We start from the raw sequence: 25,131 nt of genomic DNA on the forward strand, positions 1-25,131 counted from the left end.
TTAATTTATAAATAACAATTCACTGAAATTAAATTCAGACATTATTCAGAATTCTTAGCCTTCCTTCATGAAGGCTCAAGTATCCTCCATTTTGACTTGAAAGTTTTTGTAAGGCTTGTGGCTTGTCTCTAAAGAAAAATATATTAATACTTTAAAATTTCAAATAATTTACACATCTAAAGGAAACTTTATGTTACCATATAATTCTATTATAACTTTAAATATATTTTGTTGGGATTTGTTAAATCACTCCAAATTAATACTGGCATAGAAAAAGCCCATAAAATAAACGGACCATCTACAACAAATAGCAGTAACAAAAGAAACTTGAATCTGTTATACTGAGTCTCAAATTTTTACAGTTGCACTGGATTTTTGGGTATAAAAAAATCTCTGACTTAAACAAAATCTATATATCTTTTTAATTTTTTTTTTCAAATAGACAGGGTCTCACTACATTGCCCAGGCTGGAGTGCAGTGATTATTCACAGATGCGATCACAGCACACCAGCCACCTTGAACTCCTGGCCTCAAGCCATCTGCCTACTCAGCCTCCGGAGTAGCTGGGACTACAGGCACCGGCTCAAACCTAAATTTCAAGCGTTAGCTTTTGCTTAAGAGTATCCTTTACTTTGCTCTCAAGTGTTGATACTCCTTTTAATGGCTGGCTGGAAAAAAAAAAACCTCCCAAACTCTAGACTTTGGGTAGGATAAAAGGGTATAAGTAGAACATGAGGTGATAAACTTTTATAGGCATAGCAAGACTTCCAGAATGGCTAAGTAAAAAGCTCAGCAAATCTTCTCTAAAAAAATGATAAAACTGGACAAAATGGTCAGAAACAACCATTTAAGGAGTCTGGAAATTGATCAAAGATACTGGATAAATCGAGAAGCATTTACTCAAGAAAATCAACTGCACCTCAGTAAGAACAGTAGGAATCTGTGGGACTGCTCTCATCCTACCCTTTCTCCCCCACTCCCCTTTTGGAGAAGTTCTGCCAGGCTAGGATAGGCTAAGAGGACTGGCAGTCTCTGTTGTAGGGTGCTGACTATATGTGGAACAAAATATAGATAATTTCAGGCCCAGAGGAATTGTTAAAAACAACAGCAACCTCAATGGCAAACAATCAGAGAAGGTCAACATCACAGACAGCCTGAGGTCTCAATACTGGTTGGGGCAAGCCAAAGCACCAGAAAGCCAGCCAACAATTTAAAAGGGAAATCCAAGGAATAAGATATCACGAGTGGGCGCTGGCTGGGTGCGGTGGCTTACACCTGTAATCCCAGCACTTTGGGAGCTGAGGCAGGTGGATCACTTGAGGTCAGGAGTTTGAGACCAGCCTGGCCAACATGGTGGTGAAACCTTGTCTCTACTAAAAATACAAAAATTAGCCAGGTGTGGTGGCGGGTTCCTGTAATCCCAGCTACTTGGGAGGCTGAGGCAGGAGAATTGCTAGAACATGGGAAGAGGAGGTTGCCGTGAGCCCAGGTGGCACCACTGCACTCCAGCCTGGGCGACACAACAAGACTCCATCTAAAAAAAAAAGAAGTGGGCCTTGACAAGAGCCTATTTATAGCTCATGATGTGGAAGGCTATGGGCACACACAAAGCTGTGTAAATGCTCAGGAGAAATCAAAGAGGACCCTGGTAAGCTATCTGTCCCTGGTTGAATGAGAGGTCTAGTCAATTCGGAAAGTAAAAACTGAGGCAGGCTTGTAGACTGAACTTTGATTTGAATGCATCCTCCATGCCACACACTGACCCATAGGCAAAAGGTGGAAACCTACTGGCTCAAGGTGTTTAAGCACACCTTTGAACAGTCACTGACTGACCACTAAGCTATGCTGACCTATGGTTAAAACTGAAACAAAAAGAAAAAAAGAAACAAAACTTAGCTGAAACATCAGTGGCTATACACAGCAGAGGAAATAGATTCTACAGAAATAGTCCAGGCAAGTCACCAAACAAAAATAGCAACAATAACCCCCTAGGAAATGACGTTACAATATATTATCCAAAAATGTCCAGTTTTCAACAAAATACTTATGAGACATGCAAAGAAATAGGAAAATGTACTGCATACACAGCAAAAAAAACCATCAATAGACATTTTTTTAGGATGACCATATGTTAGACTTGGCAAAGATCTCAAAGCAGCTATTATCCATATGTTCAAAGAACTAAAAGAAAGTGTGTTTAAATAATTAAAAGGAAAGTATAATGATAATGTTTTATCAAATAGGGAATATAGTAAGAGATTATAATGTTTGGGTGTGGTAGCACGTGCCTGTAGTTTTAGCTGCTCAGGAGGCTGAGGCAGGAGGATCGCTTGAGCCTAGGAGTTGAAGTCCAGCCTGGGCAACATAGCAAGACCCCTAATTCTGGAGTTGAAAAGTATAATTACTGCAGTGAAAAAATTCAATAGAGGGTTCAGTAGGAAATCTGAACTGGTAGAAGAAAGAATTAATGGACTTGCAGGTTGATTAGAACAGATTATTCAATCCGAAGAATGGGAGGAAAAATGAACAAAAATGAATAGAGCCTCAGAGACCTGTGGGGAAACCATCAAACATACCAGCATATGGTACATGTACTGGAAGTTCAAGAAGGAGAAGAAAAAAAGATGAGAAAAAAATAACTGAAAAAATAATGGCAGTAAACTCCCCAAATGTGGTGCATAACATTACACTACACACAGGAAGCTCAATAAATTCTAAGTAGGATAAATGCAAAAGGATCCACATTTAGACACATCAGTAGAACTGTTGAAAGCCAAAACAAATAGAAAAACCTGGAAAACAACATCAAGTATGAGAGAACCACAATAAAATTAACAACTGATTTCTTATCTGAAACAATGGATGCCAGAAGTAAGTGGTCTGATGTACTCAAAGGGCAGAAAGTTAAAAACTAAACTAAACTGTTGACCAAAAATATTATATACAGCAAGACTATCCTTCAAAAAACAAAATCAAAATAAAAACATTCCCAGATAACAGAATCCTCCCAGATTGAGAGAATTCACTGCCAGTAGACCTAACTTACAAGACATATCACAGGAAGTTCTTCAGGCTGAAGGAAAGAGACACGAAATGGTAACTCAAATCCACACAAAGGAATAGAGACCAACAAAGGTAATTACATAGGTAATTACAAAACACAGTATAAATATACATTTTATCTTTTCTCCTCTTAACTGATTTAAAAGATAACTGCATACAACAATAATTGTTGGGCTCATAACATAGGAAAACAAAATATATATGGTGATAGCACAAAGGAGGGGAAGGAAATGGAGCTATATTGGAATAAGAAACTGATATCAGACGGTAATTCAAGTCTACAGGAAGAAATAAAGAATACCAAAAATGCAAATATGTAGGTAAATATCAAAGTCTTCTATAATTATATATTTTCTCCCTTCTCTTACTTAACTTCTTTAAAGAATATAAGATTTTATAAAGCAATGATTATAACATTGTATTGTTGGTATATAACAGAGAGGCATACTATATACATATATATGATAATAATTGCAAAAAGGAGATGAAAGGATGAAATTTTATTAGATTTTCTATATTGTAATTGAATTAAATATTTAATTAAATATCTTAAGTATTTAATTCCATTAAGTTAGTATTAATTTTAAGTAGACTGGGATAAGATGCACATAGGGCAACTAGTAAGAAAATAATTTTTAAAATATAGTAATATAGGCCTAAAGTTTAAAGACTGAGAAGAGGTTAGGATGATTAGTTACAAACAAATCATATCCATAACACTAAGGTATAATTTTGTTTTGTTTTTACAATTTTATAGATTCAAGAACATAGGCTTACCTGAGATACACCTGTCATGTGCCAACGAAATCAGAGGCACATTGACTTTTCCTATGTAAATATTCTCCTGGGTATCATTATCATCAAAAACATAAAAACTCAGAGACTCTGACTTAAGGTATCGATCCAAATCCATATTCATTGGCACGGGGAAATACATATGATCATCAAACTGTGGATCATTGCTACTGGGAATGATAGCTGTATCATGGTCTGCAAAATCAAAAAACTTGTACACAACATATGGGTGTGGCTGCAGGTGGCTTGCTCGGGACTGCAGGTGGTTGCAACATCTTATTGTAATGTGAAGTTCATTTAAGTTGCCATCTGTGGAATTTGTAGAACTGAGTTGAGCAGTTTTGGGTGCTTGCTGACTTAACTGGAAAAACATACATATTTATATTAAGGAAATAATACAATTAAAAGATGAACAGCAGCTGCCAAGCCCCAAATAAGATAATTTTGTCAATGACAAAAGCTGCATATTTTCACTTCATAATTTCTCAGTAAAATAAGCTTTTATTCTAATGGAAAATCAATATTCCCTAGAACATGTGTGAATAGATGATCCTGTTATTAGCAATAAACCTTGGAGACAGAGCATACATGTAGAGATTGGTGCTAAAATCAAATAAAACCAAGAAAAATGTTAATCTGATGTTCTTCAATTCTGTTAGATAACTAAAGACTATAGTGAGCAATGCGTAGACAGACGAATGTCCTAACTAAAAGACATTCACCTGCCCACCCAGAGTAATGATTCTGTTATATTTGGGTTGGCCCTCATCCTGAACTGTTGGGATTTGAGGAAGCAGATACCTGAGGCCAAATTAGCCAGTATAACAAAGTCTAACTGTTATGAGAAAATGAGAACAGTCAGAGATAAACCTTGAAGAGAAAAAGAGCTAGGACCGGAGGATACTTCAGGAGAGAGATGAACAAAAGGAGTTATTAGGTAGAGTTGGAAACTACTCTATGGTTCCTTTGGAACTATTACGGAGATGGACGGCACACAGATATTAAAGAAAAGTATTGTGCTGACTGTTAAATCTTCCATGGTTGATGTGATCTGGAACAAAGAAAATGCTAGTGTTTCTGTGCTTTGTTTGGTTTAGTGCTGGAGTCTCTATGTTCCACAAAGGCATCCCTCTGCATTTCTGAATCTGGATTGAGCATCTGGGACCCTGACTCCATGAGAAGTTTATTGGAGGAGGAAAAAATAAAGCTGTTGTCATAACCTCCTTAGTGGACAAATCTGGTATGTGGAGAGGAGAAATCTAAGAAGTGAATCACAATATTGCTTTCCCAGAGCTAGTTTGCCCTCAGCAATAGAAGGCTGAGAGGAATGACTGAAAAAGTACCTCCACTTCTCCCTTTCAATCTACGCACCAGAGCTGAAATTCCACCAGGAAACAACTTATTCAAGTCAGAATCTGGGAGTCTAAAAAGCTTTAAACTACAAAACCAGTGTGGTTTCCTTATTTCTAACTCCCATCCCCATAACAGCATTTCCCAAAGTGTGTTGTAAGGAATATTGGCCAGAAAGATGGTCTCTGGAAGCAGGTGCACTCTTTCTTAAGTTTGGAAATCAGTGTGATATTAGTCACGCTTCTTTAACTGAAAGTCATAGAAACTAATTCTATCTAGCAAAAACAACAAAAAAGGGACTTTAAGGTTACAGGCATATTTCATGGAATACATAGTAGAAATATGGTTGGGCCTTCGGAAGGTAGTGGCCTAGAAACCAGCAGAATGTCCTTTCCATCTGATCTCCATTTTTTTCCGTATGTTTGTTCATTACTCTTTCTTCAGACCCATTGTGTTACCTTCGCTGTTTAACATGGTAGATGATGGCTGCCTACAGCCCCCAATTTTACGTGTTCCAGATATGTCTTGCTTTCTCCTGATCTCAGAGGGCAGAATCTGATTGGCTCAACTGGGGTCAAGTGGGTATTTCCAAATCATTAGTTATAATAGGGTGGGGAGTGAAAGAAAATGGGATCTGCTAACACAAGGAGCCCGGCTCCATGGATTGGAGGTGAAGGAGTTCCAAATAAAAAAAGAGGTAAGATAATTATGACTTGAACAGACATACCAAATGTTTCTACTATATCTTATCCCTCTGTTACTCAATGTGAGTGCATACTTTACATTGCCTACTAAAATTCATGTTATATAGACTGGCCGCGGTGGCTCATGCCTGTAATCCCAGCACTTTGGAGGCTGAAGCGGGTGGATCACGAGGTCAGGAGATCGAGACCATCCTCGCTAACATAGTGAAACCCCGTCTCTACTAAAAATACAAAAAATTAGCCGGCTGTAGTGGCAGGTGCCTGTAGTCTCAGCTACTTGGGAGGCTGAGGCAGGAGAATGCATGAACCCGGGAGGCGGAGCTTGCAGTGAGCAGAGATCATACCACTGCACTCCAGCCTGGGTGACAGAGCAAGACTCCGTCTCAAAAAAAAAAGATTCATGTTATATATGAGAACTCCTAAAGTAAAGAATCCTATTTAACCTTGCTCAATTCAAGGCCTTCTGCATTTACTGGATCATGGAACTAATATGAAAATATGGTCATTAAGACTCCATGAAAGATTGTTTGGGAAATGCCGCCCTGAGGAATTGCATTTAAATTCCAAGTTCCCAGAAAGAGAATATTAATTTTGTATTCTACTTTGCACTTCAGAAACTTAACATGAGGAAATAATTTGGAAGCACAATAACTGATAGTCCAATAACGGCTGTTTATTTCCTTAACAGTAGAAATTTTTAACAAAAGTCTTTTGATGTGTGACAGCAGTATTGTGATGATTAATTTTTCAAAAGTGTCCTGAATAGCACGGGGGAGTTTGTGGTGATGGAACAGCTCTGTATTTTGGTTGTGGTTATATAAATCTATACATGTGATAAAACTGCAAAGAATAACTGCACACATACGTGCACACACACACACACACACACAAGTGCATGTAAAAACTGATGAAATCTGAGCAAGGTACGTAGCCTAATTAATAGTATTGTCCCGATTTTGAAATTATACTATAGTTATGCAAGACGTTACAATTAGGAGAAATTGCGTTAAGGTTACAGGGGACCTCTTTGTACTATTTTTACCACTTCCTGTGAGTATATGATTACTTCAAAATAAAAGTTAAAAAAAGCCACTTGATGGCTGTGAAAGAAAATGATTTTAGTTTAAAGCACGACACATAAATATTATAAAATTTCTATGTTATAAAAGGGTCTGAAAGCCAAATGGGCTTACCGACTGCATATGCTCTGGCCCCTTAAAATTTGATGTTATATATCCCAAAGCCTTTGCCCTTTCTCGATAAAGTCGAATTGCTTGATCCATGGGAACTCTTAATCGGAACCAGTATTCCACTGTGCCAAAACTTGGGATGTCTCCTTTTGTTCCTACAAATCAGTACATAACCCAAGGTTAAAATAGTTTCATACGTTAAAATATATAGCAGTAAAAATACATCAATGGCATTATGCATTAAAACTACACATTTTATGCTGAGTAAAATAATATGACTTGCACAAATGATGTGAGATTGGCAAATAACAGATGAAGAAAATAGTTACTTCTGAAGTATGAGTTTCATTGTATATTAAATATTATTAAAGAACTACATCAAACTATGTTTGAGATATTCCAATTTGTACTATTTCATTCCTTCTGAAATACATTTTAAAAATCTAAACATTGGATCAAATACTCCACAGATTCTTTTTGATGCTATAGTATAATACTTTTTTTAAACAAGTTGCACTCAATGTTGTCTGACATTTACAATATGAAACCTCAAAAGTATAAATATGACATTCCACATTCTAATTCAAGTTTCAAGACATCTTTGGCATCTTCCCATTTCTAGACTATCCCACAAGCATAAGGGAAAATGTCATAGCTATGCCAAATACATGTCCCATGCAGTACACCCTTGCACGATGTTTGCCCTGCACACCCTCAGTACTCCTCTCAACTCAGGTAGCTCTTCATCTCTCTTCCATGGGGAAGACTTTCTGTGTGACTCCCAGGAGAGTAGAGCCCTGTGCCTCCTTCATGGACATTGTATGTCCTTGTTAGGGCACTGACTGCTTTGGCCCGTCTGTTCACCAGCCTATTTCTCTAATACGCCGTAAGTTTCTTGAGAGCAAGGGCCATAATTTCCACCAATATACTCCTACTAGAGGGTCTAGTATATAAAGGCTACTTAATATTTGTCAAATAGAGAATATTCTATACACAAACTTTCCTGAACACACCAGATTATTACAAATATTACCCCTACTCTCTCCTACTTTATCAATTTTTTCCCTGCTAATGGATCATTCTCATCAGCGTACAAATGTGACTATCTGCCTGCTATAGTTTGAATGTTTGTACCCTCCAAGACTCATGCTGAAATTTAATTATCATTAAGAGTATTATGAGTAGGACCCTTAAGAGGTGATGAGGCCATGAGGGATCCACCCTCATGGGTAGGATTGGTGCCATTATAAAAGGCCGAGATTGACTCCTTCTTGCTCGCTCCCACCCTCTAACCTTCTGTCATGTTGCAGCAAGAAGGCCCTTACCAGATGTGAACACCTTGATATTGGACTTAGGTATTCTGTTACAGCAGCACAAGACACACTATGACAGAAGTCATCATTTAAAAATAAGTCCTAAAAGAAAAATATTAATGTAATATATATTCGCTTGTATATGCATAAAAGATCTTTCAAGCTGGGTGTAGTGGCTCATGCCTGTAATCCCAGCACTTTGGTAGACTGAAGTGGGGGCACTGCTTGAGTCCAGGAGCTCGAGACCAGCCTGGGCAACACAGTGAGACCCTGGCTTAATGAAAAAACACCCCAATCAAACAAACAAAAATCTTTGAAAGAATCTGCAGCCTTTGGTGAGGGGACCCAGGGTGGCTAAGGAAAAGGGGAGGGAGGTAGACATTGAAGTCTTTTTGATTTTTGAGTCATGTGAATATATTACCTATGCAATCAATCACTCAATTAATAAAATAAAATCTGTCCTGAGACCCTAAGTCACCCTCTTTCCTTCTTCAAATATTTTCTTCACTTGGTCCCTGGGGTACCACAGACTCGTTTTCCTCCTACATCACTGGCCACTCCTCAGTTTCTTTTGCTGGCTTTTCCTCCTCTTCCTGAAGCCTTAATTTTGGAGTTTCCCAAGGCTTGGTCCTTGGCCACCTTCTTTCCTTTATCTACATTCACTCTCTATGTGATTTTATCTATGCTCATGGCTTAAAATATATTCTATATGCTAACAACTCCCACTTTTATATCTCTATCCCTTACTTTCAGATTGGTGTGTCCAGCCACCAGCTTGACATCACCACTTGGATGTCTAATAGGCGGGTCAATCTTAACTTGTCCAAACAGAATTCTTGATTTTCTTTATCAGATGTGCTCCTTTCCCAGTTTTCCCTATCTCAGTAAATGGCATCACCATTCTTCTAGCTGCTCATGCCAGCAATTCTTACTTCATCCATTTCCCTCATTATCACACATTCAACTGATAAGCAAGTCTTGAAGGAGAAGTTAATGAAATATGTACTGAATATGACTACTTTTTATCGCCACTTTCATTACCATCTTAATCCAAGCCACCATCGTCTTTCCTTGATCAATGCAATAGCCTGAGAACGGTCCTATTTTCCCTTTTGCCTGCTTCAGACTATTCTTTCCACAGCATTCAGGGTGATTTTTCTAAAAGCTCAGAAAATCCAGACTCCTCACTCTGACCTACAAGGCTCTGCAATATAATCTAGCCCCGCCTATCACTTGAATTCCCCCTTTGCTGCAGTCACTGGGCTTACTGCTGTTCCTCCCATTGTCAGGCTTGCTCCTCCCTCAGGTTTTTGCACTTGCTATTGCCTCTGCCTGAAACATTCTTTCCCTGGATCCTGGCATGGATCTTCATTCTTTACCCCCTCAGAGAAGCCCTTACCTGAATTTGCAACCTGCCATTTCTCCCTTTAGCCTCTTTCTCTGATTAACTGTTCTGTATTGCCGGTATTCCTCTCTAGAAGGTAAGCTACAGGGGGTGGTTTTGTCTGTCTTATTTACCACTGACCACCGTATTCCCAGTGCCTACTAATGGTGATAACATAAGGTCTTAAAAAATTAATAATTTTATAAATAGCTTATATTATTATTTATAATAGTTATAACTATTAAACTATAAATAATTTAAACTATTATTAGGAACTTAAACTATAGTTCAATACATAAATTTATTTATAAATAAATTACATAATTTAGCCAAACAGAGTATCAATACGATAAACATCTGAAGTTACAAGTTTTAAAAAATTAATAGCCATTGTACTGACATCATCAATGACATTTTTTTTTTGAGATGGAGTTTCGCTCTTGTTATCCAGGCTGGAGTGCAGTGGCGCCATCTCAGCTCACTGCAACCTCTGCCTCTTGGGTTCAAGTAATTCTGCCTTAGCCTCCCAAGTAGCTGGGATTACAGGCATGCACCACCACACCTGGCTAATTTTTGTATTTTTACTAGAGACGGGGTTTTGCTGTATTTGTCAGGCTGGTCTTGAACTCCTGGCCTCAAGTGCTTCACCTGTCTCAGCCTCCCAAAGTGCTGGGATTAAAGGAGTGAGCCACTGTGCTCGGCATCAGTGACGTTTAAGATAGTCCAATTAACTGTGGGTAAAGAACGTTGTCCTTGCTCTAAAGGCACCTTTAATATACAAGAAAAGATAGTAATGTAGAGTACCATAATGATATATAAACCAAATTAGTAATTCAAATACCCAAAGCTTATACATTGTACTTACCAACCAAACTTGCTGTACAAAATATTCGGCCGCTTTTTTCAAGAATTTCGTGAAATTTTAATTGACATGCTGCAATTGTTTCATATTCTGTGCTATAAGCTTGGTGGACCTCAAGGGTGATAGTATTCTTCTGAATATATTGCAAAAATAAGTCATTAACATGAACAAGATATTGAGAAGTGAAGTTATATTCGGGATGAAGGCCTCGCACTACAGGAGTTGTCTGTAGTTCAAAATCATAGAAAGCATAGGTACAGAAAGTGACAGGCTCTTTATCTCCAGATGCCTGTAAAACTTCAGAAGAAAAGGTTACTTTGTTGATATGGATTTCAAATAGATTTTCGCCTCGTTCTAAGTGGATGGTTTCATCAAATTCATCAACAGAGTCATCTGGCATGATTTCTGGTTTAAATTTGTACTGCTTGGTGCCATAGGCAATATCCTTTAATTGGGCTGCAAGAGAAGACACACAGTTTAGAGATTTCAAAATATTGACATAAGAAAATGAAAACTGGCTTTTGAAGTGGTAAGAATGAGTACTTCTGGTGAATAGTCTCTATTTTAAATTCTACGACTACACTGTTTTTCTGTAAATAATACTTTATCGTACAAAAATTTATCATTTCTGTTTTGACATCACTTATTAGGCGGCAACAAAATTGCAACTTCAGTTTTAATATAGCCTAAGCCAGGAAAAAGGGGAGAAAAACATCAAAAGAAAAAAAGCCCTCTTAACGAACAGCTGAGGTAACTACCTGGATTTCACCTGCTTCCCTGTCTCTGCTCCACCCATTGTCTTCTTTCCTATAAAGTCAGTCTCTCTTTCTGCTGCCTCCTTTCCTTTAACTTATTAAGATTTATACTTTTCTTCTTTGTGGGGTGATGGATAGGCTTATTATCCTGATCATGATGACGGTTTCACCGTTATATACACAGGCCAACCAAATATCACCAACGTGAATATCTGCCTTGCTTTTCTGTGAAACTGCTCCAGAAAAAGCCACCAATAAGCAATTAATTGCTAGATGCAATGAACGCTGGTCCTTGTATTACTTGATGTCTTTACTACATTTGACACTGATGACAATCTTCCATTAGTGAACTCTGTCTTACCTGGGCTTCCATGTCGTCATCTTCTCTGCTTCTCCTCCTATCCTTCTCATTCTTTTGGGATTTCTCTTCCTCTGCTAGTTTTCTGGGCTTCTGTTTTTAATTATTTTCTTAGTCTACATATTCTCATGAGTGATCTCATCAACTTTTATGACTTTTGTCATTATTAATATGCTAAAGGCTTCCATATTACTATTTTAAATTCATATTTATCTTCTCAACTCCATTCCTGTATTTCTAATGTTTTGTTTAACCCTCTATGTATCTAGATATCCCACACAACATATTCAAAACAGAATGTATCATACTGCCTTGTTTTTTTGCTTGTTTTGAGACAGATTCTCACTCTGTCACCCAGGCTAGAGTGCAGTGGCGGAATCTCGGCTCACTGCAACCTCTGCCTCCCAGGTTCAAACGATTCTCCTGCCTTGGCCTCCCGAGTAGCTGGGATTACAGGCACCTGCCACCACAGTTGGCTAATTTTTAAAATATTTTTAGTAGAGACGGGGCTTTGCCATGTTGGCCATGCTGGTCTTGAACTCCTAGCCTCAAGTAATCCATCCGCCTCGGCCTCCCAAAGTGCTGGGATTAGAGGCTTGAGCCACTGTGCCCAGCCCATATTGTCTTCTAGCTCTTTCTGTACCTTAAATCGCAAGTGATGATTCATTCATTCATTCATCCAGTTGCCCAAGCTAGATCTCATAGAGTCAGCCTCGATTCCCCGTTTTCTTTTTTTGAGACTATCATAAAACAGCAACTCTTTTTCTTTTATTTGCCTCACATCTATAGGGTCACTACTATTCAATACTATTTCCTAACTCTTCAACAAATTTGTTCTTGTTCTATTTCCACTGTACCTAATTTTATATTTCCAGTTTACTACCTAGATTATTAATAGAACTCAAAATGCTTCCTTCCTTCTAATCTTCCTCTTTCTCCTCAATACCTGTAGCATAATCTCCAAAATGCACTTGTGAGTGTATCACTCCCTACTTTAAAATCCCTCTGTGGTTCTTCAGGTTAATAAGGTTCTACCCCATCAATCAGGGTGAAAACAGGGCCTTCACAATTTTGTTCCTTATAGCTTTCTCTCCAGGTTCTCCTCCTTTTTTTGACTTTCCTGAATTCCAGTTGGATGGATCTATAGTGCAGTTTCTCAAATGTACTGCAATACGTCATATTTAGGGCATCTTTCCCTGCTTTGCTTACTGCCTGGAATGCCTTATATTACTTTTACTTAGTAGTGAATTCTGTCATCTTTAAAGACTCCATACCTACTGTGTGAAGTCTTCCCTGAATCTTGAGGTAGAAATAGGCATTCTCTCCTCAGTTTCCTTGATACCTTTAGATTTTCTTAGCTTTATACTCTTCATAGTAAAACATAACCATTTATTTACTTGTCAACATCTTAGGAGTTCCACGAGGGTGGTGCCTCGGTTTTTCCTATTTGTATTCTCCCTGCCCAGCACTTTGCTTAGGATGCATTAGGGGCTTGATCATGTTTATGGAGTGAATCAATGAATTGAGGGGACAGATAAAATATGATGGTTAAAATTTAGTAAGACTTGAAAGGAATGAAAATCACAAACACTGTGACCTCCCTTTTAACCAAGAAAATTCCATTAAACAAATTTTTATTGAGTACTACTTGGAATAAAAGGTACACATTGCTCCTTGACTTTTGGAAAACCCTGCTTCGTCAGATAAAGATATTTATTGAGCTCTTCTACCCAGATCAGAGTTTCTCAAAGTGTGGTTTGGAAACCCCTCACGGTCTCTGAAACCATTTTGGGGATCTGTGAGGTCACAACTATTTTTATAATAATGGTAAAATGTAATCTGCCCTTTTCATTTTTATCCTCTCACAAGTGTATAATGGAGTTTCTTGGAGGTTACATGATGTGTGACATCACAACAGATTAAATGCAGAAGCAGATATAAAAATCCAGCTGTTTTCTATTAAGCCAGTCTCTAAGAAGATTTGCGAAATGCTAAAAATTTAAAAAATTTTAAACAATGTCCCTCTTCTTGAAGTATTTTTTTTGTTTTGGAAAATATAACTTAAAAAAAGTACTTCAATTTACGTTAACATGCAATAAGTTTATTATTTTAACAAATTAAAAATATTTAAACTTTTTTCACTTTTAATTTGTTATGATAAATATCAATTAAGTATAACTCATGAATAAAGGCCTTCTCGAACCTCAATAAGTTTTAAGAATGTAAAATTACTGCTGGCATAGACCACTGAAGTAAGTATGGTACGTAGTGGACATGGACATGAAAGAGAGACAAAGAACTTATCACTGTAGAACTTAGATTGTGGTTATGGAGAATACGCAAAACTCCAACAGCTGAAGAACACTTATATGCCCCCCAAACATACAGCTTTTGAGTGCATGAGAAGAAAACTGGGTTGGTAAGTGCTGAGCTAGTTTTTTTCAACATGTAGTCTTGCACCTGCATCTGAATAGCTTGCAGTTATTTCTAAATACAATATAAAAAAGCATGGGCCCCAGGACCTCTAGGGGTAGGGCCCAGGAAACCACATTTTAAATGAGTTCCTCAAGTGATTTTCCTACTTGTTAAAGTCTAAAAATCACTGTAAGGACATTTCAAGTAGAGGGATCGCTAGGAATAATTAGAACCAGCTTCCTAGTACAGGTGAGTATTGTGTTAGGTTTCAAAGCAGGGAAGTGTGTATCTTGGAATCATGGTAGAAAGAAGGTTTAGGCAGAGCAAACAGCAAGAACAAAGGGCATGGCAGCGGGCCTGAGCATGACATATCTGCAAAGAGCAGGCGGAGGACCTGTTTCGCTGAGGTGCACAGGTTGCTTAGATGAGAAATTAAAAAGTGGTGGTAAAGTTGAGTTTGTAGTAATTTATGAAGTAATCTGAAATCTTGCTTGCAATACTGAATTTAAAAAGCAGTAGGGAATTACTAAAAATTCTTGAGTAGAAAAGAATCAAGGCCAGGTGCAGTGGCTTACGCCTGTAATCGCAATACTTTGAGAGGCCGAGGCGGGAGGACCATTTGAGCCCAGGAGTTTGAGATGAGCCTGGGCAACATAGGCTCTACAAAAAAATAAAAAATTAGGAGTACTGCTTGAACCCAGGAGGCCAAAGCTGCAGTGCGCTAGCTATGAATTAGGGGTAAACACAGCAAAAATACACTGTAAGTGCGATTTGGATGACATTATCAACTGTTATAAAATCCATTCCTCTAGTTACTGTGGACCAAAAAATTGTGTATGTTGTACCTTCTAGTTTATGGATACGTGCAGCCCTGATATCAAGAAGATGAACATACTGTTCCACTTTGAGTTCATAATCTTGCTGCAGATTTTCCATCTTACGGGTCACTGCCTCAACCTCCAACTACAAAATAAGAGATAATAAGTTTTAATACTTATGATTAGTTCTATTTTCATTATTCAAAGCAACTATGATTCAAGCATCTTCTAGATCCTGGAAATAGTAGGAGCTATGAACCATGGTTTCCTGACCTCAAATAGCTTACACTTTAGAAAATTATGCTTGGCAATATTCACAAATCAGAAGAAAGATAAAACTCCAGATTCCCTTTTATGGAGATGTGTTTTCATTTTGTTAAAAGCTAAGACAATACAGTTATGGCATGACTTCAGGATAACTATAACTTACTTGCAGAATGTGCTAAAGCTAACAAAGGGGATTTCATTGCCACTACTCATTCCCTAAAATCAGGGACTTTAAAAACATTATTTGTGGCAGGGCACGGTGGCTCAGGCCTGTAATCCCAGCACTTTGGGAGGCCGAGGTGGGTGGATCACTTGAGGTCAGAGTTAGAGACCAGTCTTGGCTAACATGGTGAAACCCCGTCTCTACTAAAAATATAAAAATTAGCTGGGCGTGGTGGCGGCACCTGTAATCTCAGCTACTCAGGAGGCTGAGGCAAGAGAATCACTTGAACCTGGGAGGCGGAGGTTGCAGTGAGCCATGATTGCACCACTGCATTCCAGCCTAGGCAACAACAGCAAAACTCTGTCTCAAAAAAAAAAAAAAACAAAACAAAAAACCCCCACATTATTTGTTTTAAAACTATTTATTATAACTAAGTACCTAGTTATGAGGCTACATTCCAGAGATGTGATATGTTAGTAGATTACAATAGATGTTAATAGATAACAGGTGATAACATACGGTATTTAGAAAATAAATCATCAGCAGAATATTATAGAAAACTTACTCTCCCCATTTAGTGTATTACATTACCTGATAATCTTTATTAATTTTGTGTTGCATAATTAGCATGTTTCTTGTCTTTTCCAGCTCTTGCACCGTTTCTGCATGAGTTGCTTGCAGCTCTCTCATAGAGCGTTCTAGATCTTTATTAATTTCACTATCTACTTTCACTAAAAAGGAAAGGTCTCCATTTTTTTGTTCTTTTTGAGCCTAAAATAAAAACATATTTTATGACTGAAACAAAAATTTCTAAGATGTGATTTTATGAATTAATATAGATGTATCAATAAATAATTCATTGATTCATCAATTTTCAATTTCATTAATTGAAAACAGATAAAGGAAGTCCTGATATATATATCAGGACTGCTTCATTCCAGATGGAAAAAATGAAAATTACCTGTTAATCAAATTCGAATATTTGGATATACAATTGGAACAGTTATAAATAAATCAAAAAATAGTTACTTTACGACATATAAAAGAATCATGTACATTTATTTTTATTTCTTCATTTGATTAAAATCTACACTGTGATTTAAAAGGAAAGAAGTTTTTTTTTGTGTCTTATAAATAACAGAATATTCTAGAATTAAAAATTATCTTCTTGAGATATTTATAATTCAGTATTTTACTTAACAGGGTGTGCATCAAGGTCTCTTAGGGCAGAAAATTGTTGATGAGTTAAATAGTGAAGCAGATAAAAGTAAAATGTTTGTTATAATTAAAGAAAGTGCTTTAAATGAGAGTTTTTGAGGTCTGGTTTAATGTAACTTTGATGTCATTATGAAATATGTATATGCTATAACTAAATGTCACCTGACCACTTTCCTGAGTCTTAGTAGTGTTGACATGTTACATACATATTTGTAAAGGACGTACTAAGTTTCAGAAGATGCAAGAATAATTCATTCGCCAAATGTAAGGGTTACAGATAAGGGTCATCTTTATGCTGAAACAGTTGTATGCAGACATGAAAATCACGATGAAGTTCAGAACCTTACCTTTATAAGTAGGAGAGCTTCACTCAATTCATCAGCATTAATATCATTCTCCTGCAATAGATTAAGTAAAAGCTCACAATGAGTTATGAATGGAAAATACAAGAGACATTCCAAGTATTCAGATTATCCCCATGAAACATAAACTGACTGATGCCATGAACTAACAAAGTCTACAAGACATTCCAGTACTTCAAAATGTCCCTATGGAACATAAACTACCTGATAGTATGAGTTAATAAACTGAGTAATTAATGTATCTGTATTCTTTCGCTTTGTAGTATAGTGCTTTCTCTATGCATAAAATATTGAGATACAAATTCTGAGTTTTATTTCTGAAATAAGGAAATAATTCACCTGGTTGTACAATTTTATGCGTTTTTTAAGTTCATCAAGTTGTTGCTTTTGTTCCAGATACTGTAACTGTAGTTCTCTATTCTCTTGAACGAGTTTTTCATTTTGATCTTAAAAATAAAGTCCACACAATTGGAAAGGTAAGTAAAAATCAGGTTTAAGAACACATTTCAAATTACTTTAATTCCTGTTACACACCAATCTTGATCTAGTATTGTTCTGGTCAGAAAGGAAACTGAGCTAGCACCTCGACAAAGACAGCAGGGGAATGAGGAATAAATGAACACTATCATGTGTCTACCATATGATTCACTTGCTCATCAAAAACCCAAGACATAAGTTCACAGTATTAATATAAGGAAATTGTGGCCTCTGGGACTTCAAAGGAATGTTCTATTTAAAATACCTGAGAAAATGTGTTTCTAAATCTATGATTTTTTACTTACTTATTAAGGGTCCTGAAAAGCATGTGAAAAAAAATTGTCTTTTAGTTTTTTAATTGACATCTTTGAATTTTATTTTCCCAACTTAGCATATAGTATTTTTATTAAAACAAGGTAATTTCCAGAACATGGTAGGGGTGTGGGATGAGAAATTACCTGTTGGGTATAATGTACATTATTTGAGTGATGGTTACACTGAAAGGCCAGACTTCACCACTATCTAATATACCCATGTGCACTTGTACCCTCTAAATCCATAATAAAAAAATTAAAAAGTAAGGAAATTCTGAATCTGTATTTAGTCAACCATACTTCCAACAGTTCTATTACATTAGGAGGACCGGATTCTTAAGCCATGCATGGTGGTATCAATAATTCATATGGGTTGGGCATGGTGGCTTATGCCTGTAATCTCAGTACTTTGGGAGGCTGAGGCAGGAGGATCCCTTAAGTCCAGGAGTTTGAGATCAGCCTGGGCAACACAGGGAGATCTCATCTCTTAAAAAAAAAAATTAAAACAAAATTAGCTGGGCATGCTTGTAGTCCCATCTACTTGGGAGGCTGAGGTGGGAGGATCAGTTGAGCCTGGGGAGTTGAGGCTGCAGTGAGCCATGATTGTGCCACTGCACTCCAGCCTGGGCAACAGAGCAAGACTCTATTCCCCAAAAATAAATAAATTCTATTCCCCAAAAATAAATAAATTCACTGAGTTCATGCTACTATTCAGTCGGAATGGACTTGGAGCTAGTGCTAAGAAATGGAGTAATGGTTATGCTTGTCTAGGTACTCAGTTGCTATGACCCACAAGCAGGAGGGTACAGTAGAATTTAGAAGACAGCAAATTCATAAGGAGACTAATTTTTCACTCCCCGCATTAAACATGTTTAGCTTTTTTAAAAAAAGCATAATAGTGAACAAATCCACAGTATTTGATAATCTCACGTTCTTAAGTGTACTCTTTGCTAGAGCTCACTGTCACACTCAGGTATCCTCCTTTGTTGACTCCCTGTGGACTAACTCTAAGCCATGTCATCTAAAGTAACTCTACCAATTTCATCCTGCTCTCAACCATTTATGTTTGTCATAAGTCTTCAATTTATGTTGTACATTTTTGTTTCCTTTTCTTAAAAAAAGAACACATTTGCCAAGAATTCTTTGCACAAATGCATTTGCATACTGACTGCATTTTAAACAAAAATATGTTTCTGACTTTTATAAGGCATTGTGTTCTCAAGCTATAAATACTACATATAAATAAAAATGTTAAATTACACAGGAATAAATTTGGATGTTTTTAATGTCATATAATTCTTGGCAGTCTAAAAAGTAAAAAAATAAAAAAATAAAAATATAAAACCTGTGATCCTAGGCAATACAGAGACATTTTAATATCAAGGCTGGCGCAGTGGCTCATGCCTATAATCCCAGCACTTTGGGAGGCTGAGGCAGGTGGATTGCGAGGTCAGGAGTTCGAGACCAGCCTGACCAACATGGTGAACCCCGTCTCTACTAAAAATACAAAAATTAGCTGGGCATGGTGGCACGTGCCTGTAATCCCAGCTACTCAGGAGACTGAGGCAGGAGAATTGCTTGAACCCGGGAGGCAGAGGTTGCTGTGAGCCAAGATCATACCACTGCACTCCAGCCTGGGCGATACAGTGAGACTCCATCTCAAAAAAAAAAAAAATTCAAATATACTGTATAAACACTTTTGTCTTATTGATAGAAGATTAAAACGTTATCCTAGAGTATAAATTCCTCATACCTAGTTTACTAAAGAAAAGAATATCCAGGCCGGGCGCGATGGCTCATGCCTGTAATCCCAGCACTTTGGGAGGCAGAGGTGGGTGGATCACGAGGTCAGGAGTTCAAGACCAGCCTAGTCAACATGGTGAAACCCCATCTCTACTAAAAATACAAGAATTAGCTGGGCATGGTGGTGCATGCCTGTAGTCCCAGCTACTCAGGAGGCTGAGACAGGAGAAGAATTGCTTGAACCCGGAAGGCGGAGGTTGTGGTGAGCCGAGATCACACCACTGCACTCCAGCCTGGGCAACAGAGCAAGACTCCATCTCAAAAAAAAAAAAAAAAAAAAATCCAAATGTGAACAATACTTAAAAATTTTGAAGGTATAGGTTAAACACTTGTCTTTAAATTAAAAATTCAGATGAATAATAAATATGGATTTATATGAGATAAACTTTTTTGTTAGAGAATAGAATAAGTGGGACTCTGTATGTTGATTAAATTAAAACAACATCTAGATAGAATGGTTAGGTTGGTTAGGTAACAAAAAGAAGGCAAATATAGTCCGAAGTACGTAAAAACAAAGGTACTGAGGATAATATAATTTTATTCTCTGGCCAGTAAAACATTTTAGGGTTTCTAAGGGTGAGCTAAAGTGTAAAGGGCATGACTGTTTCATCTTTATCCAGACACACTGTATTTTGATTATCATTTCTATGTTCTAGTTTTCCTTTTCTTTCAATTTTTCAGAGCAGGGTTCCTACATGTTATTAGGTAGAAATAAACTTATTTATTTAAATGTTTCCAGCCTTTCCTAATTTTTGTTTCAACAATGATATCTCCATTCACTGATATTTTTTAAACAAGGGCATTATTAGTGGAAAAATAACTTAGTGGGAGAAGACATTACTGAGTACCTGTAACTTACCTTCTACTGAATTTTATTTAGAATTATCCACTACATTTTTCCTTTCTCAAACCGTTTATTTGGGACATAACTCCTGGGTCTTTAAAAAGTACTGAAATGCTATAGTTCAAAGAGGAAATATACTTGCTGAATTATAATAGGCAAAATCAAAGCATTCTGTACAAGATGAAAAATAACCTCCTTACCTTATGATTTGACAAAAAGCAGGTTAAACTAAACAGCATTTTATTCAAATGAGATAACATTTCACTCTTTTAAAATTATGTTCTTCCAGCACACCATTAATAAGCAGAGTGCAGAGAACAATTCAACTAAACAATTTTCAGAGTGCCTTTGTGCTAATATCTTCAGCTGTGATCAATATAACCACATGCATTATGCTGAATTATGCATTTCAGCTAAAGATAGAAAGGAACTTTCAAAAGCAAGCCCTTAAACACATGCAGTTAATTTAAGCATTAACCAAATGCAAACTGCATTTACATATCCTTCCCCCACATATTCACACAATCTGAAACTAATTTGTACCTTGAATAAAGAGGTGAGTATTCTCTAAAAATAATTTGCCAGTTAGATGAATGACTACAAGAAGCCAGGGAAACATCTTCTGGCAAAGAACACTTGATACATGAGAACGTAAATGTATGAAGACACTTCAAAGTAAAATTAAACAATTTCAAAATCTGTAATACAAAATGGAACTTTCTAAATATTAAAAGATTTTCTTAAATAGACAGTTTCGGTTTTTTTGTGTATTATTTCCTTGGAAGAAATGGTTAAAGGCTGTAATATTTTTCTTATAACCCATTGTAACATACATTTCCACAAAGAAACGAAAACTTAAATCCTTAGACTTGTAAATCTGAGGTATTCAAACAAAAATAACTGGAAAGTAATAGTTGCATTAAAAGTAAATATTCAGTTCTAGCAATTCTTCTTTAGAAAATAATCGGATAAATGTGTAAAAATTTGTGTGGAAAGATACTGTTTATGATACTTAAAAAAACCGAAGCTATTTAAATATTCAATAGAAGATTGTTAAATAATCCATGGTACATACACACACTGGAAAACTGTAACAGCCATTATAAATGATTCTGATGTAGATTTATATTAAGGAATGATTTTACAATATAGCAAAAAAAGCACATTATATGATTTTACAATATAGCAAAAAAAGCACATTATAAAACTATATCTATCATTTAGAAATAACTCTGAAAGGACATAAATCAAATATTAGCAGTGATTATTTTGCTAATATTTTGTGGGTTGTAGGATTGATTTTTCTAATTTACATACTGGACTTTTTCATAATGTACATGAGTTATGTTTATTATTAAAAAAAATTCCCAAATGATAAAAAAGCCACTAAAAAAGATGAAGAATAAATTAGATAAATTAAAATAACTTAAGAACTGTAATACTTAGTAAGAACCCTCAGAATTAATTCAAAGACAATAAACAGGTCTAACAAAAAAACCAAGATTCTACCCCCCTTAAGAAAAGCTTCTTTGCAAAGATCAGTTCAGATATCCAAAAGATAACAGCTTTAGATTTCTTGATATCTAAGTAAACACAGAAAGCACAGAAATAAAAACGGTTTATTTCATTTCCTTTCCCTTTAAGAATGGGCAATTTATCTGCTCTTGGAAAAGAGAGAGGGAATATACAGCACTTCCACATTTTTACCTAAACAATAATTTATCGAGCAATTACTAAGGCAAAGCACTCTGTTAGGTATTTGATACTGCACGTTAAAATCAGGAACTGTATGTATTTCTGACATGAAAACTTAAAAAAAATCCACCAGGTCAGAAAACCTGTCATCACCATTTTATTCCACTCACAGTCTTCTAGAGAAAAAGTCATAAAAAAATCTATCATCAAATGTAGTCACTTGGTGAATAAACATTGCCCTAGTGTGTTTCATTGAAATTAAGACTCCATTGATTATAAGATGTGTTCCAATTTCAGACTTGCAAAAATGTGAAAAAAAGTCACACTGAAAGTTAAAAATGCCATCACTTATAAGATGCAACTCAATATTAGAGATGTTAAAATATGAAAAGATAATGTTCCTTATAGTCAGTGAAATATGGCATTGTGGTCTAAATAAAAACATAAGAATACTAACTAGAAACATAACTGTTTTTTAGTGAGTCTGTATTAAACTTTTAAACATTCTCATGCAACTGAATTGCAAGTGTTCAAAAGCAGCAACCTTCTTAGCACATGACTCGGTTTATCTAGGGCATGAGCAAACAGATAACAACACTTAAAGCAAATAATTCATTTCCCGTATTGTGCATTTGTGTGTACATCTATGTGTGTGTAACACAGTAAAATTCAGACTTCTTTAATTATAATTCTTTTACTTCTATGAGATCTGTTACTTATACTGAAACTTATTAGTGATTATTATTTTAGCATGGGGCACAAAGCTTCCTGGTATTTAAGGTCACTGTCACAGAGCAGAATTAGACATCTCATCAGAGATTTTCCCTATTTGAACTCTCAAAAACGGCAAGCTACTATTTCTGCCACTCTCTGTCATCTTACACTAGTTTTTGTGCCATTACACTTGTCACCACCTCACATATTATATATTTATTTAATTGTTGTTGGTTTCTCCCTATTAAATTCATATTTCATGAGGGAAAGACTTTTGTTTCTATTCATTGCTGTATCCCCAGAAATTAGAACAATACCTAGCACTAACTGGTGCTCAATAAATACTTGTCAACTGTTGAGTAAACAAAGGCTCAGAATTTAGGAAAATCGAACAATTAAAAACAACCTAAATAAGAATAGCTATGAGAAAAAGCAATTCTTTTGGCATATACACTAGGCTGAATATGAGAAATTTTGAGCAACCACTGAATTCATGAGAGTGGATGACTGTGTCTGTCCCTCATACATCTCAGGGATACTGGCAAACAGTAGGCACCAGAGTAAGTACTGACTGATTCAATGAAGAAACATTAGATGTCTGAAATGAGTAAGGCAGTGGTTATTTCAAATGTACCTCTTTCAGTTTTTAATCTGTCAAGGATTTCAGTTTTGTCTGTTAAGTCAGACTTCAAGGCAGTCTCGAGCTGAGCAATCTGTACTTTCAGCTGTTGCTCCTTTAACTTCCATTGCTCTTCATGGGCAGCACTGAAGGCACTGCAAAACACACGTGACATGCAAGGAAAGCTTGGAAATCAGCTTCAACCGAAAATAATAAAAGAGAAAAGCTTTTAGTGGCACAGAGACCACTGTCATCATGTCTTAGGAATTAAGTAAACATATGCTGGTCTGCTGCTGTTGAAACCAAGGCGCCTTTCTCAGGCTGCGGTTACGGAACATGAAAGAGTTTGTGGGATGAGCAAAGGAACTGGCCTTAATTTAGAGCTCTAAAGTCAGAAAAGTTGGCAGTGTGCAGCTTTTGTGGGACTAGTAAAGGAATTCAGATACTGTACATACTCCAGAGGAATCCACAATTCCAAACCTCAGCAATTGACATCGGACAAAACCATTCTCTCCCACATACAAACCTCTTAATACAGAGAAAATGGACTTCCCACCTGATCTTTAATTCTGTGAAACTTTTAAAGACTCTGTGATAATAACATGTTCACAAAATACTGGCCACAAAATGATAGCATATTGAACCACCAGACAATACTTCTGATACTGACTAAGAAGTAGTGATAATATAGTTTTTGTCAAAAAACAAAAAACAATAGGCTAAAAACAGTTTTAGTTGTAACACATGATTGGAATGAAAACCACTGCTCTGTGCCTGATAAGAATGACGAAAATAGAATCACTATTCCTCAATAAAAGTACAGCAGTTTAAACCATGGTTAAAATTTGCTAATAATCATGACCCAGCATATCAGAAGAAAGAACCAGTTGAAAAATAACTAGACAACGCACATAAAGTGTACAATAAACATTTGTTTATGCCAGTGTTTCCTAAATGCTGACCTAAATACTGGTAGTAGGCCAGCTGCAGTAAGGACACTTAGGGAGATTTTAAAATGAAGATCCCAGGGCCCAGGTATTCATATTTTTAGAAAGCTCCCCAGATGATAGCCAGGTTTCGGAAAAACTGATCTTGATCTGAATTTCAGCAGAAAACCATTATCTATAAAGCTTGATATGACTGAATAATCATCAGCAGCTTTGACCATTCTACTTATTTTAAGCCCAGTAAATACAACAAAAACTTATAAAATCTGGTTTTATACTGATGATGAAGTAAATGGAAAAGAAACATATTACTGTAAATTGCGCTTAATGTTGCTCCCAACTAGTCTTCAGTTTTTATCCCAAAAAAGATACTTTTCTGGGAGGCATAGCTTTTCAAAAGAGAAAAATGGTGTATTCATTTCACATTTTGAATATTTTACTGCCTTTAAGATAACATGACCTTGAAAATAAATGGAATTATGGAAGCTTCTCTAAATATGACATCTGTTTCTTCTATTAGTGTTCTCATTTCACTTATGGAACCTTAACAAAATATAGGATCTATATACCAATTATTTAAGTTGATTTTATCAAAGGTACAATGACCTAGACTTAAATGAAATCCAAATAAAATATGTATTTTAAATACTAAATAATATTCCTTTTTATGCTTGTTTTTAAAATAAAGAACAAATATAATT

At 36.3% G+C, this 25,131-nt stretch overlaps 1 protein-coding gene across 5 annotated transcripts in view; it reads right to left on the reverse strand.

The window, feature by feature from the left end:
- The window catches only part of RPGRIP1L (RPGRIP1 like), a 99,941-nt gene that overhangs the window by 39,582 nt on the left and 35,228 nt on the right, over window positions 1-25,131 (reverse strand). For all 5 annotated transcript variants that reach the window (XR_008514591.2, XM_024233405.2, XM_054533922.2 and 2 more), the window contains exons 10-17: window positions 23,499-23,638; window positions 17,357-17,463; window positions 17,003-17,053; window positions 16,029-16,208; window positions 15,035-15,152; window positions 10,665-11,117; window positions 7,106-7,257; window positions 3,841-4,219 (exon numbers count right to left, since the gene is read on the reverse strand). Coding sequence is in view for 4 of the 5 variants with exons in the window: in XM_024233405.2 (XP_024089173.2) it covers window positions 3,841-4,219; window positions 7,106-7,257; window positions 10,665-11,117; window positions 15,035-15,152; window positions 16,029-16,208; window positions 17,003-17,053; window positions 17,357-17,463; window positions 23,499-23,638 (1,580 nt within the window). In the remaining variant the exon portion in view is untranslated. The remainder of the gene's footprint in view (window positions 1-3,840; window positions 4,220-7,105; window positions 7,258-10,664; window positions 11,118-15,034; window positions 15,153-16,028; window positions 16,209-17,002; window positions 17,054-17,356; window positions 17,464-23,498; window positions 23,639-25,131) is intronic.

Source organism: Pongo abelii, chromosome 18, assembly GCF_028885655.2.
Source record: "Pongo abelii isolate AG06213 chromosome 18, NHGRI_mPonAbe1-v2.0_pri, whole genome shotgun sequence".
NCBI classification, from domain to species: domain Eukaryota; kingdom Metazoa; phylum Chordata; class Mammalia; order Primates; family Hominidae; genus Pongo; species Pongo abelii.